At 48.1% G+C, this 15947-nt stretch overlaps 1 protein-coding gene across 4 annotated transcripts in view; it reads right to left on the reverse strand.

The window, feature by feature from the left end:
* The window catches only part of FLNB (filamin B), a 72765-nt gene that overhangs the window by 12610 nt on the left and 44208 nt on the right, over window positions 1-15947 (reverse strand). For 3 of the 4 annotated variants that reach the window (XM_065075719.1, XM_065075718.1, XM_021297985.2), the window contains 14 exons: window positions 15547-15809; window positions 14333-14930; window positions 13932-14105; window positions 13384-13546; window positions 12853-13013; window positions 11580-11747; window positions 9991-10114; window positions 9574-9730; window positions 7669-7858; window positions 5568-5815; window positions 3525-3599; window positions 2691-2793; window positions 1743-1883; window positions 272-400 (listed from right to left, as the gene is read on the reverse strand). In XM_065075719.1, coding sequence (XP_064931791.1) covers window positions 272-400; window positions 1743-1883; window positions 2691-2793; window positions 3525-3599; window positions 5568-5815; window positions 7669-7858; window positions 9574-9730; window positions 9991-10114; window positions 11580-11747; window positions 12853-13013; window positions 13384-13546; window positions 13932-14105; window positions 14333-14930; window positions 15547-15809 — 2694 coding nt within the window. The remainder of the gene's footprint in view (window positions 1-271; window positions 401-1742; window positions 1884-2690; window positions 2794-3524; window positions 3600-5567; window positions 5816-7668; window positions 7859-9573; window positions 9731-9990; window positions 10115-11579; window positions 11748-12852; window positions 13014-13383; window positions 13547-13931; window positions 14106-14332; window positions 14931-15546; window positions 15810-15947) is intronic. The other variant, XM_065075717.1, reaches the window with a different exon arrangement.

The following is a 15947-nucleotide window of genomic DNA, read 5'->3' on the forward strand; positions in this document are numbered from 1 at the left end:
TTAGATTTAACTAACAGTGATTCCACATCCAGTCATCACCCACCAGATCTAAGCTGCCTTCAGTTTATTTTTAATTAAACAAGTAATTTGCACCCCATACTACAAGACACATCTACTGCTCTCAGGAAAACATAATAAAACCATTTTTACTGCAAGTTATCACACCAGAGATTCATAGTTGTATAGACGAATGCAAACTAACGCCAACGCGCATTACACTCACAAGAAGATCCTAGTTTAGGGTTAGGGTGGGTTTAAAGAACAGACTTACCCTCTCCTGCATCTTCCGTGACGATGGTGAAAGTTGCTGGTTTATTGGCAACTCCATAAATGAGGCCGGGCCCGTAAGCAGACACACTGCCGCTGTTCGGGTAATTCACATAGAACTGCAGAGGGCTCTCTAAAGAGGAAGACAAAAATAAAAGGCACTTTTAAGGATAAGTGGCCTGGATTACAAGAACAAAACAGACATCAAGCTGCTCCAGCCCAATGGGATCTTATTCCTATGCCTTCTCCAATGCCATTCTCACTACTTGATATCTGAAGAACTTCTAATGCACTTAAAAAACCAAATAAGCCTCCCCTTTCATCTTCAAAAGATACTTCTCTGCAATTTGTTCCATATTCAGTCATGACAAAGCGTTACTCAAATTACCAGAGATAAGCTTCAATGATGTTGTAAAGGGCCTTATTCACTACAAGTTTATATTTAGCACACCAAACCAGAACATGACTCAGAAGCAGGCTTTCGGTTCAGGCACAGAGCCCGAATTTTGGTAGCTCGGAATTAGGAAATAGCACAGCACATTGTCTGACTCGATGAACACGAAGCAGCAAACTTGAAGGGTGTCCAAAACCATATTTGCCAGCCTCAGATTAGCTAAACTGGTGCACAAGAACAAAAAGTACAGTCACCAACGGCCAATAATGGTTTCAAAAAAAGGCACAGAGAGCAATTAAGTCCAAAGCCAGATCTTCCAGCTGAGACAGTAGCAAGTTTGCTTCATGATAGTCTTCAAAAAGGAAATATTAAAGCACATCATCCTTCTGTCCAGGTGCAGGGGAATGGTCTTGCTGAACCGATATATCCAACAGTTTGGCACTAGAAGTGCTGGAGCCAAACAAAGTGCTGAAGATACTGAAGTAGCGGGTTTTTTTGCCCCAGTGCAGAGAAGAGGAAGAGAAGGAAAAGGATTAAAGGCCACGGTTTCTGTTTGTTAAGAAGCAGCCAGGAGGAAAGAAAGATTACAGCATAGTGTGCATGTGTTTTATTTTATTGCAACAAGATGGAAAGAGTAACTATAGTGTTTTAGCCACCTCATCCTCCCCACAGATCGAAGGTTTTATGCCAATGCAGTTTTAAGGATAAACATATACTGTAACCACTAGTTTTGTTGAGCACCATGGCAGTAAATGTCAACCTGAAAAAAAATAGTAGTTTGAAAATTGTATGTTTCTTCTTCATAATAAAACACCACAAAAGCTGGTTTCCAAAACCAAAATCCATTTTAAGCCTGGCTGGTACTATTAAACCACAATGGAAGCTCACATGTGCTGGCACTTACTCCTTTTGCTTTAGTTTCTCTCTGACCGCACGCAGATGAACTGCTGCTGAGCAGCAAGACGTCCGGGGCAGTTCTTACTGCAGCGTATAGAACCAAGCTATAGGAACCTGAACAGGGAGCAGATGCGGCAGCGGGACACTACGCTCCAATTCACGTTGCCTGCTTTGTAAGACTCACCTGGGATGTGCTTTCCCATGTATTTTATGTGCATTTCATGCAGCCCGACCTCAGTAGGAGCGTATCTCACTGTTACCGTGCCGTCTTTGTTATCCACAATATCAGGCGTATCCGTCTTCCCAGAGGGCATGTGTACTTCACCTACAAAAAGGCGCCGTGGGAGTTACAGAAGGAGAAGCCGCCCGCTTCCCCTCTCCCACCCACAAAGAATCGTCTAGCCCTTTTAAACAAGCCTTTTAAATTGTTAAATTCCTTACCCACAGGCACAAATAGGAGACGAATGGAAACACTAACCAGACGTGTTTTCTGCTTAAGCTACATGAATGCAAGGGGGTGGTAGACATCTGGCAAACAGTCCTGCGCCCTTACAAACTCTCGAGGCAGAGCTGTTTGCTGCAGCCACCGCGATTCCCATAGCAAGGCCCAGGAAAGGCACCGATCTACCTCCCTGCAGGATGCACCCTCTCCTGCGGCTCTTTGCTAAAGGAAAAGTCAACTGAGCCTTCAGCAGGGCTGGAGCAGGGCTGGGGTGGGATTGCTGAGCCAGGGGCAGGAGGGGACATGTGTGTGCAGGAGCTCGGTGCCACCGCGCTGTTGCTGGGGGATTAAACCGTGTTGCAGCATCTGCACAAAATAAATAATGGAGCTTATCAAGGATGCACGTAGCTGCCGCAGAAGGGAAGAACCAACGGTTCTTGCAGTGCAACAGCTCCCAGCTTAGCGCTAAGCACCAAGAATTGCCTCATTTAACTCCAAGCATCGGCGGGGCGTATCCTGCTCATCCTCAGCGGGTGCCACTTGATGTGAAATTAAACAACTAAGTTGCTGGCAGGATACAATCCTCCCACACACACTGTGGTCCAGACCACCCAGGCTCTTTGCTTCAAATGGATAAACACGCTAACAAAAAGCAAAACCTCCCCGAGAGGCCACGCATACTCCAGGTACCTGTTATTTCTCCTTTCCTCACGGCAAAAGGAATAACCATATCAAAGGGCCGGAATCCCATGCCGTTCATGTCTCCAACTGGGACGTAAGCTTCTTCTGTGACCTAAAGGAAGCAAAAGGATGGGACATATCAAAAAGACATGGTAAGACCCAAAGGAGCACCGAGCAACTCCATGGTGAGCAGAAGCAGCGAGGAGCGTGGGGTGATTATCGCAGCCGGCCAAGGACTGGGCTCAACCCGAGCCGCGCTGGCCAAGCTCTCCTTCCTAACACCACCACACCGCAGAGCAGAGCGAATCAAACACGGTGCCAACAGAAGACATGCTGGAAAAAAGTTTAAAAAAGAGATAAAAATGGAACACAAAGGGATGGAAGACAATGTAGCGCACGCAAGACCCAAAGTGGCTCCGTCTGAAAGGATTTAGTTGCTTAAGGCCTGGAAGAGAAAGTGATTCTTGAATGGGGCAGAGTGATTGCAACACAAAATGGACAAAAGAAACGAGATTCACAATGCGACTCTGGACTCAAGACACTGCGCTATTTTACTGGGAAAACAAAGCGGTGCACTCAAGTTGCTTTTGCCAGCAGTAGACATTGCAGAAATAAAAGCTGTAGGTGTAATGATCCTCTTCATGTTTAAATGAGAATTAATTTGGAGACTGCCTTCAAGCAGCAAAGAAAAAAAACAAGGTCTGGATCTCAAGAACAATTGATCAAACAGAAAGAATGAACACAATGACCAGAGCGATTCAAGCAGTCCCAAGAAGCAGGCTGTCATCTGAAATGGAACACAGATGGGGGGAAAACAGCTCAAAAAATGTAAAAATTGTGTACCCAAGGGCGGAATCCGGGGGGGGAGGCGCCCAGTGGCTCCTGCGACCGCACGGCGGCATCATCCGCATCTACAGCCTGGGCAGGGTAAAGGCAGGTTTAGGTGTTATTCTGGTGTGGAGACGTTCCCACCTTTCCCAGTACAGAACACGTGTCTCCTTCCAGCTGCTCAACATGCCCTCCCCTGTGCAGCCCTCCCTGCCCTCCCACCAACACGAGGACCTGGATCCAGCCCAGGGAGCTGGGAACTGCCTGTGTCCCCAGGCACAGGTTACCAGTGGCACGGCCATGGGACAAAGGCAGGATGTGCCGTTGTTGGGAACTTGGGAGGGAATCACAGAACAGTTTGTGTCGAAGGCACCTTCCCAGCTTCCCCAGTGCCCCCCCTGCCATGAGCAGGGACATCTTCACCAGCTCAGGTTGCTCAGAGCCCCGTCCAGCCTGGCCTGGGATGTCTCCAGGGATGGTTCATCCACCACCTCTCTGGCCAACCTGGGCCAGGCTCTCACCACGCTCAGAGCAACAATTTCTTCCTCATGTCCAGCCTGAATCTCCCTCCTTTACTTTAAAACTGCTGGAAAGCAGCATCTAAACACTGGTGGAACTGAATTTCAGAGTCTCTTTTTTATGGGATTGGCATGGAGGAGAAGTGAGAGGTTTAAACCCAAGATGCAAGTCCCCGAGCACCATGTGAGCTGGGGACAGGACAGCGTGTCACCACCACGGGACGGCAGCTCCTGGCTCCTGCCTTTGGGTGAACGACCCAGCCCCAGCCCATGTCCAGCCATCGCTGCAAAGCTGTTTTCCTGATTCATCGCTAAGACAGCATTGTCAAGACACCAAATGTGCTTTCCCCTGGGCACAGCCTCCCTTCCCACCAGACATGCCAAGGATGACTTGCACATTCCCGTCCCCCCCACTTAAGGCACCCAGAGCAGACGGGGCTCCCACCCATCCACCCCCGGGGCTCGGCCACCCCGGCTCCTCTGCCCATGAACACCACTGCAAACCACCCCAACAAAACAACCCTTCTGCACGGAAACTTCTGCGTAGAAAGACTCCACTGCAGAAAACCAACGCAATGCAGAAATATTGCTGTTTCCCTGTTCTCCAACCCCAATGAAGACACCCAAGTCAAACACATTCTGCATCAGTCAGTTGGGAACTGGGAATTTTGGCTGGTCAGGAACAGGCTCCCTGACCTCCAGAGGCATTTCCTGCACTGAGCTTTGAGCTGTGACCAAGGCACTTATTTCTTCTCATGGAAACCTCTGGAGATGCTGACAGTGACCTGCCCGGCGGCAGGTAGGAAGAGCCGGCATGCCCAGCCCCGAGGATTCAGCACGAGTTCGGCCACAGGGTCTCCTGGACCGAGACGTGTCAGGGGCTGCCTCGGCTGAGCTTACAAGACCAAGACCTGTTCTGCCAACACTGAGAGCTGTTCTTCACGTCAAGGGCTCCTGTGAGCCCTGGGAGGCGCCTGGTCTGCTCCTCATGCAGGCTGGGCTCTGTTTGCTTTTTAAACCTCAACATGCTACAGTGGTCTGCATCGGAAGGAACATAATTAGAAGGAGGATTTGGTGGTAACAGTTGAACTAGCATTTGCAAATCACTTTAAAGTCTGAGCTAACAGCCTGCTTCCCTGGGATCTGTCAGCAGACCATGCCTTATTTTTGGGTCAACATGGTAAAGAGTGAGAAACGGACAAGTCAGAGCTCCATATCTGACAACAGTTGCAGTAATTAGCTGTAGAAGCCGATTACAACGACCCTTACACATCATTTAGAAAAAGAACTACATGGTCAGGAAATGAAAAATGAATTTGTTTAGAGAAGCCAAGTCTTCATCCTCTGATGGCTTCTATCCCTCTTCACTTAACTGTTTTGCCTGCTCAAAATAAGCTTTGCAAGTAACAAGGATTCATTAGCTCCCACTAGTCTAATAAATGCCTAAAAAAACATTTACACACAGAGTTAACCTACCACTAAATAAAACATGGAAGCAGGAATCTGAGTGGGAGGTATTTTTGGAGCAGAGCTGGCTTACCATGACAGTGAAAGGACTGTTGGGAATGTCCACCCCACCAAAGCGGACGTAAATCACGTAGGTTCCTGGTTTGGCGGCCGTGTAGAAGATATCGTAAGTCCCGTCCTCGTTTTCAATAACATCTGCTTCGGCTTCTGTCCCATCTGGTGTCAGGACGGTGCACGTCACTTTTCCCTTCCCTGCTGATTTGGCATCGACCACAAAACCAACCTCCTCACCAGTCTTCACAGTGGGTGCAATTCCAGGACCTACGAGGCAATTCGCACGACACACAGCGTTCAGAGGATGGTTTTCCCAGGCAGGCCGCCTAGGAAGCACGGCACCAAACACCCCTTCCAGGGACACACAGATGTGGTTTTGGGAGGAGATGGACAACAAGGGACACCGGTGGTGTCAGCACAGCCGCACGCAAGAGCTGGCCACCAGCTTTCCTCCTCTGCAGAGAGGCTGGATGAGAACAGAGCAGGAGAAAAAAGCTAAATTTGAAGAAAGCAATGCCTTAATCCATCCTCTTACTGTCATACTCCTTTGTGCAGAGCCAAAGGCACAATCGTTTGCCCCGGCCAGCGATTCTGCTGCACTGCTTTAACATAACCCCCATGTAAGCAGCTATAAAAGGGCACAGCAGCAGCCACGGCCACGATTCCTCCTACATTACCCACAAATCATTTTCCATTGCTCTGCCACACATCCCAAGAAAAGAACATCATGAAACAATGCCCAAATTGTAGCAATCAGATCCAGCCTGAAGAATGCTGTGTTCAAATGAGAACTATTAAGTCTCATTTGCAGTACATATTTAATACTCCTGCTTTTGACTGGGACATTTTACCAGGTAAATGGCTTGTTCTCAAGTGGCAATGAACCTGCTGGTTTAATACCTTGACAGAATTCCAGCATCTACTCCTACAGCGATTGTATTTCAGCTTTACAACAGAGTCAGAGGCATTTCTTGGAAAGGGGAAATTTAAGCTGGCAACTGAGAGTAATCTCCATCATCGTTATTTTGAATAGTTAGCGACCTGAGTTACTCAGAAGAGTATCGGATTCAGCCATTAAGGGCTCTTTTAAACAAACTTGGAAGCAAAGGGGATACCCGTGGCCCTGTGTTTTCCATTGTGCCAGGAATATAGTTCTGTTTAAGCAGGTTTGAAAGCACCTGGCTGCTGCACGGTTCACTCTGATTGCACAACACTGGTCAGCACAACGCCCAGACACTCTCACAGGTCACCAACCACAGATTAACTCTCCCTGTTCAATTTGGCCTTGCCCAATTAATTTATTTTTAAATCAGTGGCATTCTTGGACCGAGTTCCCATCCCTTCTGCTCCCGCCGCAGCCTCAGGCCAGCTGGGGGTGGCAGGGTGACAACCAGCCCAAAGAGAACGGTCCTGAGAACAGGTACAGGTCACAGAATCACTGAATTATTTTGGTTGGAAGAGACCCTTCAGATCATGGAGTCCAACCATAGGTTGAAGCTATAAATGCGCTCCTATGGTAACAAATTTGGAGTCCCTCTCCACCTCAAAATCAGCACCTTGCTATAGCGATGATTTTTTTGACTTGTAGTAACATCCTATCTTTAGGTTCCCTCCTTCCACGGGTCCATTCAGATCCTGGCCAACCTTCACTAGACACAAAAGCAGCAGAAACCTCCACTAAGAACACCCAGCCTGAGCAGGCTTTGCTAATGTGCAAGCATGCTGTCAGCTATTTACACCCTCAGAATTCATTCTGTTCTTGCTCAGAACAAAAACCTTCTTGCAATGCTGCCAGTGCAAGAAGCACGATGCAGTGAACATGCACAGATACGTTCTTTTTAAATCAACCCCACTGCAGCTCTCAGCAGGATTATTCTAGGCCAAAATAAGCATCAGACTTTGGTTGCATCTGCCTATTTATAACAAGACAAGCAGATGGAGGTTTTGCTGTAAGAGACTGCTGCTCATCCACAGAGGAGGATGCTACTTTATCTTTAGGAAAACCCCTCTTGTAAGAGCAGCCAGTTAACACAAGTCTTTAGTGTCTTCTACACCCATTACATCAACCATACCATGCTCAGAAGTACAAACAACAGCAAGAGAGAGGAGCCAGCGCTCACCTGTGGCCAAACACTTGCTGGCATCCCCGGCTGGAGATGCCCGGATACGATAGGGAGAGGACGGGATATCATCTCCACCGTACTTCACCCCGATCGTGTAGCGGCCCGTTTTGTCGGGGACGTAGGTGACTGTGTATGTGCCATCCTTGTTGTCATGGATGTCCACTCTCTTGGGTTTGCCCTCTTGGTCCTGAGGAATGCAAACCAGAAGACTGAGGCACTGAGAAGTTAGGTATGAACTCTTTTTGCAGGGCAGTGATTCTGTTAAAACCTTAATTAGTCTCAAACAGACTCAGAACTGCAGCTTCACAAGGGTTAAATATTTCACTCAAGGACTAGTACCAGGAACTACTGTGAACAAAAAGGTATCAGACCACCATAAAACAATCAGGGCTTTCATTAACTACCCTTTGTTTGATATGAGAATGTTTATGAGATACAGCAAGCCATTTTCATGAACTTTATATTCACTGTAAGATGTTTTAGGCTTCATTGTCATATTGCTGCTGGAAACCAAGAACAATTCCCAGGTCCCCGAGGCACAGACCGGGAGCCAGACTGCACAGCTCTGGCCTGACAAAGCACTGGGTGGCTTTGGGCAGCTGCTGCCTGAGAGGTCTGAGGTCGGGGGAAGCATCACTGAGTCTGTCATCAACCCTCCCAATGAGGCATCCAGCTCCCGACATGCTGCAAGGTCCATAGACAAGAGGAGGTCCTTCAGCTACCACTTCTACACTGAATACAGCAATTAAAGAGATGCATAAACAATGCAGATCTGAGCTTCAGCATTAAGTTTTCATATCTAAACTCAAGATCAGCGTTGTGCATAATGTTTACAACAAAGCTACTCCCACCTACAGCTTTCAGTGCCACCCATCAGCTGCACAGTGTGAAGCATTTTAGGAACGATCTATGATTCTATCTGTGTTTCTATGAAGCCTTCCAGGCCTGCTCACAGAGAACAGTGCGGTGACCCCATTCTGTATTTTATGACTTAACACTGCCTGGGGTACAGTACAATCTGTAAAGGACCTGAGATTTCCAGTATGGCACAGAAGAGCCTACTCCTTTCAGGAAGGCTCGTGAAAGGTTTGACATTCAACAGATCAGAACAGGATGCAAACAAATGCCACGAAGAGGACGCCTATGTGCTCCCACCATGCAGGACTTGTGGAACTCGATCTTCAAAGCCACAGCCAAGCTGGGGGCTCTGATAAGCATTTTGGATCCTTTAAGAGCACGCTTGCATGCCAGAAAAAAGGCAATTGCTCTGCTGCACCTGAGCGGACAGCGGGACAGCAAGAATGCAGAAGGGCAAGTCCAGCCGGCCATGGCGTGACCCCGGCATGCCAGAGCTGAGAATGTGCTTTATGGCCCACTAACCAGAGACCTTTCCGCTGAGGCCACGGAGTCCAGGCACCGAAAGTTTCGGGAAGAACAATAACAAAGGCAAATAAAAACATTCCTGTAGTATCTTTCAGAGTAGGTTATGACTTCTGCAAACCTTGAGGGAGGCTTGTTTGTTGATTTATCATCACATAATGTTCAGTGTGGATGTTATCTCATGGCCTTGCTGAACCACACTGCTAGAAGGCTGTCTCCATTTCAAATTCCAGCATTTTCATCATCTTACCAAAAAAGTATTCATCTCATTCGGGGCATTTGCAGAGTGCAAGGTTAACCAAGAGCCAAATATAGCCTGGGTGATGACTTTAAGACAGCAGTCTCATAAAAGCAGCCCCAAGAGCTTCTCAAACATGGAGTGCAAGACTTTCCTGTGCCACAGCTTCAGGACCCACCAGCAGCCCCGTCTCCAGGCCGTGTGGCTGTCATGGCACAGCTGTGCATGCACAACGTGTGCACAACAACATGTTTCTGCTCCTGCTTAGCGATGCGGTTACTTACAGTGATCTGCACAGCCAGGAGTCCCTGCCCGGCATCCTTCGCATCCACGGCGAACTCCACGGGCAGGCTGGCGGGGATGCCGTAGGAGCTGAGACCTGGGCCGCTCGCCGTCACTTTGCTGGCATCATATGTAGGAAGGACCTTCACCTTGAAGGGACTTAAAGAGAAACACAGTATTGTCCCCTCCTCCTGAGTCTATAGTCACTGCAGGACACGCCGAGGTTGGATCCACCACCCCAACGGCATCTTTGCTGTGGGTGCAGCAGCTTCAAACCACCGCTGAACCCCAAAGTCATGGGGAGCTGCCCTGGTCAAGTCAAAAGGACCACAGCTGGCCCTTGAATAGTGCTTGTGCTGGGAGAGCACACCCAGGCAACTAAATCTTCAGTCCATCTAAGCGTATCCTCATGGCCTTACCTGCGAGGGATCTCTTCATCAGCGTATTTAACAGAGATCATGTAGGGTCCCTCCTGCGTGGCGGTGTACACCACCGTGTGGGTGCCGTCCCCGTTGTCCACGACGTTAACGGGCTCCACAATCCCTAAAAAGCAAAAGAGAATTTTCTCAGCTGTGCTATTGGAATTCAGTTCTTCATCAGCCATTTGCTGCGCAAAGCCCCGAGATGCGCTGCTGATTCACAGTTTACACCAAGCTAATTTTATTTTATTTTTCTTAATAAATGGAATCAATGATCAGTTTCCCTTATTGTGTATTCAAAAGCCATCAACTTGAGATAAATTTGTTATCTGCCACCCGCTGGGCTCTCATCTTCTCGCTGTAAACAAAAGTTAGCATGAAAACACTGCAGAAAAGTCTGCCTTTCTGTTCAAGTCCAGGTGAAGAGCAACTGCTCAAAACACACTGAAGATCTTTTGAGAAAGAAAATGAGTAATGCTTATAATTGCCTGAGCCATCATTTACAAGATTACATACTGCTACTGGGATTCACTGCACGGAATTGAGCCCTCAAGCCACTTAGTGTGGAGCATCCACCGATGCAAGTCTTTCACAAGCAGGTATTTGCAAAGGCAGGAGAGCCCTGCAAGCTGCCACAGTCCCAAGCAAGCAGGATCAATTATTTCAATTTGCATTAAGCAAATCTACAGCAGATTACATGACATATCAGTGCTGATCAACACAAAGCAGCCTACAATTACAAGTTGGCTTTAAAACACAGGAAGGATTAGCAGTAAAGCACCCACAAATGAAACGCATAGTTGCCATGCAAAGCCTAAAAGCGACATCATTGGTTCCCACTCCCTCCTCCAGATGATTCCTGCTGTTGCCAATTGGATTTCCGAGAGCCAAAACTGCCAGTAGTTCGTGAAGGTTCAAACCTGTCTCAGTGTTACCCTTTGGATCACCCTTAGAGAAATCCGAAATCGCTTTCAGTGGGGAGCGCCATCCCTGGGAATCCGTCTCATCCACTAAAATTAGAGAAGGGTTACCCGGAGGGCACCTACACCCGCGTGACCTGGCACTGGGGTGGGGAGGCAGCTCTTGCTTCCCAGCAAGGCAAGGCTTGCAGCCCAAAGGTATTTGCTGCCAAGATAACGTGCCACCACGACACAGCTTCCTAGGTTAACACAAACATCGTTAACGCCTTCATTTGAGGGCCTTGCTGCTCTCTGAGGGGTTCCACCACATTTCAGAGACTCCTGCCACCCAGCAACACAAGCTTCCCAAGTCATCATTCACGTGTGAGACTCTGGATTGACTTTTTGATGTCTAAATCTAAGCCACAATTGTTCACCAGTGATGGTTACTCATGCCACTTCTCCCAGCGCTGAAGATAAAGCTCTTAAAGACACTGCCCAAAGCAGCCCTACCCAGGACACCGTTCTCCTTTTACAGCTGCCAAGGTGCACACGCCAAACGGACAGGAACAGAGGGAAATTCTCATCCAAGTGGTACCACCACCTTTGCAAGCAGCGCCAGGACCGTGTCACCCCCCCCACCAAGCGCAGAGATGGGGGCACAGCTGGATGGAGCACGTTGGTTCTTACCTCTGGGTCCTGCCACCACCACCTCAAGGGGTGCTACTCCTGCCTTGCTGGTGTCCACAGTGAAAGACTGTGGGATTTTGGCTCGAACAGCCATTCCCAGACCCGGTCCTGCAATCTTCACCTTGCTGGGATCCACAACATCCTTCACAGGAACCTTGAAAGGACTGCCTGGAAGTGAATGCAGCAAGTGTTAAACACCACAATGTTAACAATTCCAGGAAACCAAAGAACTTGTCTCTAGTTTTCCTTAGGTTTTCTTTATTACTATCCCTCAACCTCAGGCAGGAATGACAATCTCACAGCACACACGCGACTTCTGTGCTTCTGCAAAAGCCAGAAATGTAATGAAGGTGCTTCTACATTTTCACTGCCTATGCAACAGTTCAGTTGTGATCCATCTGCTTCTCACACCTCCGAAAAAAAATGCACAAGAGAAACCAGAATTGCAGACAAAGCGTCACGCAGCCACTTCTTTCCTTCATATTTTACCAAGCTCAGTATGTTGACAAATAAAAAGGGACTAATGGGAAATGATCAGCTCACTCTCAGTGTCTAGGAAAGAACATCTAAGTGTATGCTCTATGATGGCACACAACTCAAACATTGCAGCAAAATGTGTCTGACATTTAGGAGCATTTAATTCTTGGTATCAAGCAAAATATTCTCCTTTTAATAAGTGAACTGCTGGATGTCAGGCATACCTGGAGCATTCCTTAAACATGCTTCATTTGAGCTTAACATCCAGTGCAAACGTACACACAGGTAAATACCTGGTTTAGGAAACAGTTACTACCCTTTCTGCAGTGACCAAAACTTGAGGTGTTTAATATAATCCCCATGACCAGCCCACCATTAGACCATCTTGCTGCAGAAGGATACACATACCAAAAGGGCTATATTCCTGACCAGCGTATTACACACCACTTGTGAATAATACTGGCTGTTTGTCAAGGGCTGATGTCCCTTTCCCAGTCCCCTCCATCTGTCCCCACTCTTGTTTGCCCCAGGTGGTGCTACAGCCTCAAAGAGGCTGTTTCAGAAATGAGAAGAGGCTGCAGCCCTTCCTCAAAACCACGGCAGAACAGCACAAAGCACGCCACACTTCCCTGCCCGGTGTGAGGAACAAACGCCGCCGCCATTTCCACCTGAATTCCCAGGAAAAGCAGAAAAAACCCCCTCAACATCCCCCAGCATGAGTGAGATGTCACCAAGGTACCGAGTCCTTAGCTCAGCACCTCCCCTCTTCTGAAAGCCACCGAGCAAGAGCCCTTACCAGGAATATGCTCTCCCCCGTATGTGATGTTAACATCGTAATCTCCTGGAACGTAAGGAACATACTCGGCGCTGCAGCTCCCATCCTTGTTATCTTTACAGCTAATTTTAGACTCTGAAGGTCCTTCAACAGTGATTCCAAGGCCACCAATTCCTGCCCCTCTGCAAGACAAACACACATTGTTAGAATTACCCACTTCTAAGAGCAGCTTCATAGCCTTCACGTGCTCTGGCTGCATTTTTACCCTGACTGGAGATGCAGTAACCTGACTTGCGATGCCCAGCCTGCTCTGGCACACAAAGCCATTCAGCACTCGCATTTTCCTATAACTTTATCATCAACCACTATCAACCCTTAATCTCTGCAGAGCAGAGCGCTCAGCATGCGATGAGGTAGCGCACGCAGTAATCAAACGGACACAGCTCGGTCTTTTTATAAATATCTATACTGGGTTTAGCATCCTGCACTGCAGAGCCTACGACACTCCTCCCTCCCTCAGATATACCTTATGGATCAAGCAGGCCCAGTTACCTGGTGACAACTGAAAAGGCGTTTGGCTGATTTGTGAAAGCTTCTTTGAGCCCAGGTCCTTGTGCCTTGACGCGTGAGGGATGGCAGCCCTCTGTCACATTCACTCGGAAGGGGCTGTTGGGCACAGGTACACCGTCATAGGTGACACTGACTGTGTGCGGACCTGCGAGAGGAGAAAGACACATCCCGAACCCCTTCAGTATTCTCATCACTTAACATCACTTCTACAAGATGCTACAGACTTAAATGTCAATAAACGGGTAAGAGCTTCCTCCTGCATTTCACAAGGCTTCACTAGCGTTTCATAACCAAGGCGCCATCTATGCGCTGTTCTTCTGAAGCCAAGTTACCATAGAAGTCAGCTCTTCGAGTTAAAATAGAGATAATTCTTGCAGAATTAGCTCCTCCGCTGGCGAAAAATCTTGCTAAGACGCCAACAAGTTACTGGCAGAGCTCAGCAGTTTGCCAAAGCGTCAGAAGAGCTGCTTGCTCTTGGTTTTCCCCTCTCAAGTTAAAAAACCCAAAACAAAACATAAAACAAAGGTTACCCTTTTCAAACGGCGTGTACTCTACTGAATACGTTCCATCGGCGTTGTCATGGATGAGACAGTCCGCGGGGGAGCCGGACGGGCTCGTGACCTGCGTCCTGATGTGGTCACCACCAGCCTTCGTTAGAGGTCGAGCATCCACAGTGAACTCGGCCGTAGCTTCTCGGAAGACATCTGCAGGATACGCCTTGAAGAGTCACTTGAAGAATCACATGTATTTCCGACAACAAAACATTTCGTGAACCAGCACGATAAACAACTCATTTGGGAACATAACGAACCACCCCCGCCTGAGGGTCACCATGGGAACACACGAGACTTACAACTTTTAATGCTCAAAAGAATGTGTGGGATAAAGGACCGCAAGCTTGACAAACTCTGATAACAACAGTTATTCTCACCTTTTCCTTCCACTCCTGGCCCAAACACTTTAACTCTGCTGGTGTCCACAGCTGGCTCCACTTTGACCCGGGCTGGGAATTTCGGCACTTGCTCTCCTCCGTATCTCATCTTGATCGTGTACATGCCAGCCGAGAGTGGCACATATGTCACCACATAGGTCCCATCTTTGTTGTCATCAATCTGGATCTCGGCTTTGGAACCAGCATCTGACACAATGTCCACCCGCAGGTCCCCGGGACCGGCTTCTGTGCAGTCGACGTTCAGCAGCCCAGCCTCACCTACTTTACCACGTTCGAGACCTGGGCCCGTGGCAACGACTTTAGAGACGTCAAACGGCATTTCTATGTCTGCCTTAAACGGCGAACCAGGAATGTGAACCTCTTCAAAGAGGATGTTGACAAAATACTCTCCAGGCTTCGTAGGCAGGTAGGAGACTGAGCAGGTCCCATCGCCGTTGTCTGAACATTCAATTTTAGCTTCACAAGGGCCTTCTACTGTCAAACCCAAACCTCCAGTTCCTGCCCCTTTGGTATCTATCGTGAACTGGGCTGGTTTTCCAACAAGGCCCCCTCGAAGACCTGGACCATGAGCTTTTACCTAGAAGAGAATATGCAGTTGAGCTAAATTAATTTTTCCTGTTACTGCCAGCACAGACTGCCTAGTTAGACCCCTCTGTGTGTGGGACTTGAGTGACAATCTCTTAAAAATACACAGAAAGCAACAACTCCTCTGGCACTTCTCCCAGTTTTACTGTAAAGTTGGTATCTCTCCTCCAAAGAGGTTTCTAGGCAAGGATATTCATACTCTCACCATAGCTGTTTGATAACCACGGGAAATAAAAGGTAGAAACATTAAAATATCTAATGGCTGTATACATGTTTTTCTTGAAATCTATTTCCTTAGAAAGAAGCATTTCAACTAACACAGTAGAGATGCTTGTGAGGACAAATTCTATTAAACTAGGAGCAATACTTGGATTTGTTACACTCCACAGGATGCTTGCAGTATTCTTAATGAGTTCAATGTTTTTTCAAATGCAGCATTATAGGAATGACTTCCATGAGTCACAGAGCCTGCAAAGTTAACAACTCAGCACTCTGAGTAAGGATGTTCGTGGGTCTCGTTTGGCCAAAACCAAGCCAAGTCTCATGCAACTGCACAAACTCAGTGTTCAGGTCTCAGCTGCTGTTATAGCCCCAAACCACCCACTTACCTTGGAGGGGTCTGGGGGCAGCGTGGCCTCCACCGTGTAGGGGCTCCCTGGGATGGGATTGCCATCGTAACTCACATCCACCATGTACAGCCCCTCTTCCCTTGGGATGTATTTTGCAGTACTGCACTCCTTCCCCAGGACTGGCTCCACCAGGCACGGCACAGCTTTCCTCATAGGACTGGAAATATTAACCTCCAGTTTACCTTGCCCACCAGCTCCTTTGGTGTCAATCACGAATTCCTGATCCTTCCCTACTTCCACTCCTGGAAAAAGGTAAAACCCGTATCACCACATTAAGCATTCAATATCAGACGGTGCTCCAAGGAATCTCTCCCGCACAAACCACCGAGGGAGCAAGAACTGGCAGATCCCTGCTCAGTCTGCATCCCTCTGCATGCAAA

This window comes from Columba livia, chromosome 10, assembly GCF_036013475.1.
Source record: "Columba livia isolate bColLiv1 breed racing homer chromosome 10, bColLiv1.pat.W.v2, whole genome shotgun sequence".
In the NCBI taxonomy this organism is placed as follows: Eukaryota; Metazoa; Chordata; class Aves; order Columbiformes; family Columbidae; genus Columba; species Columba livia.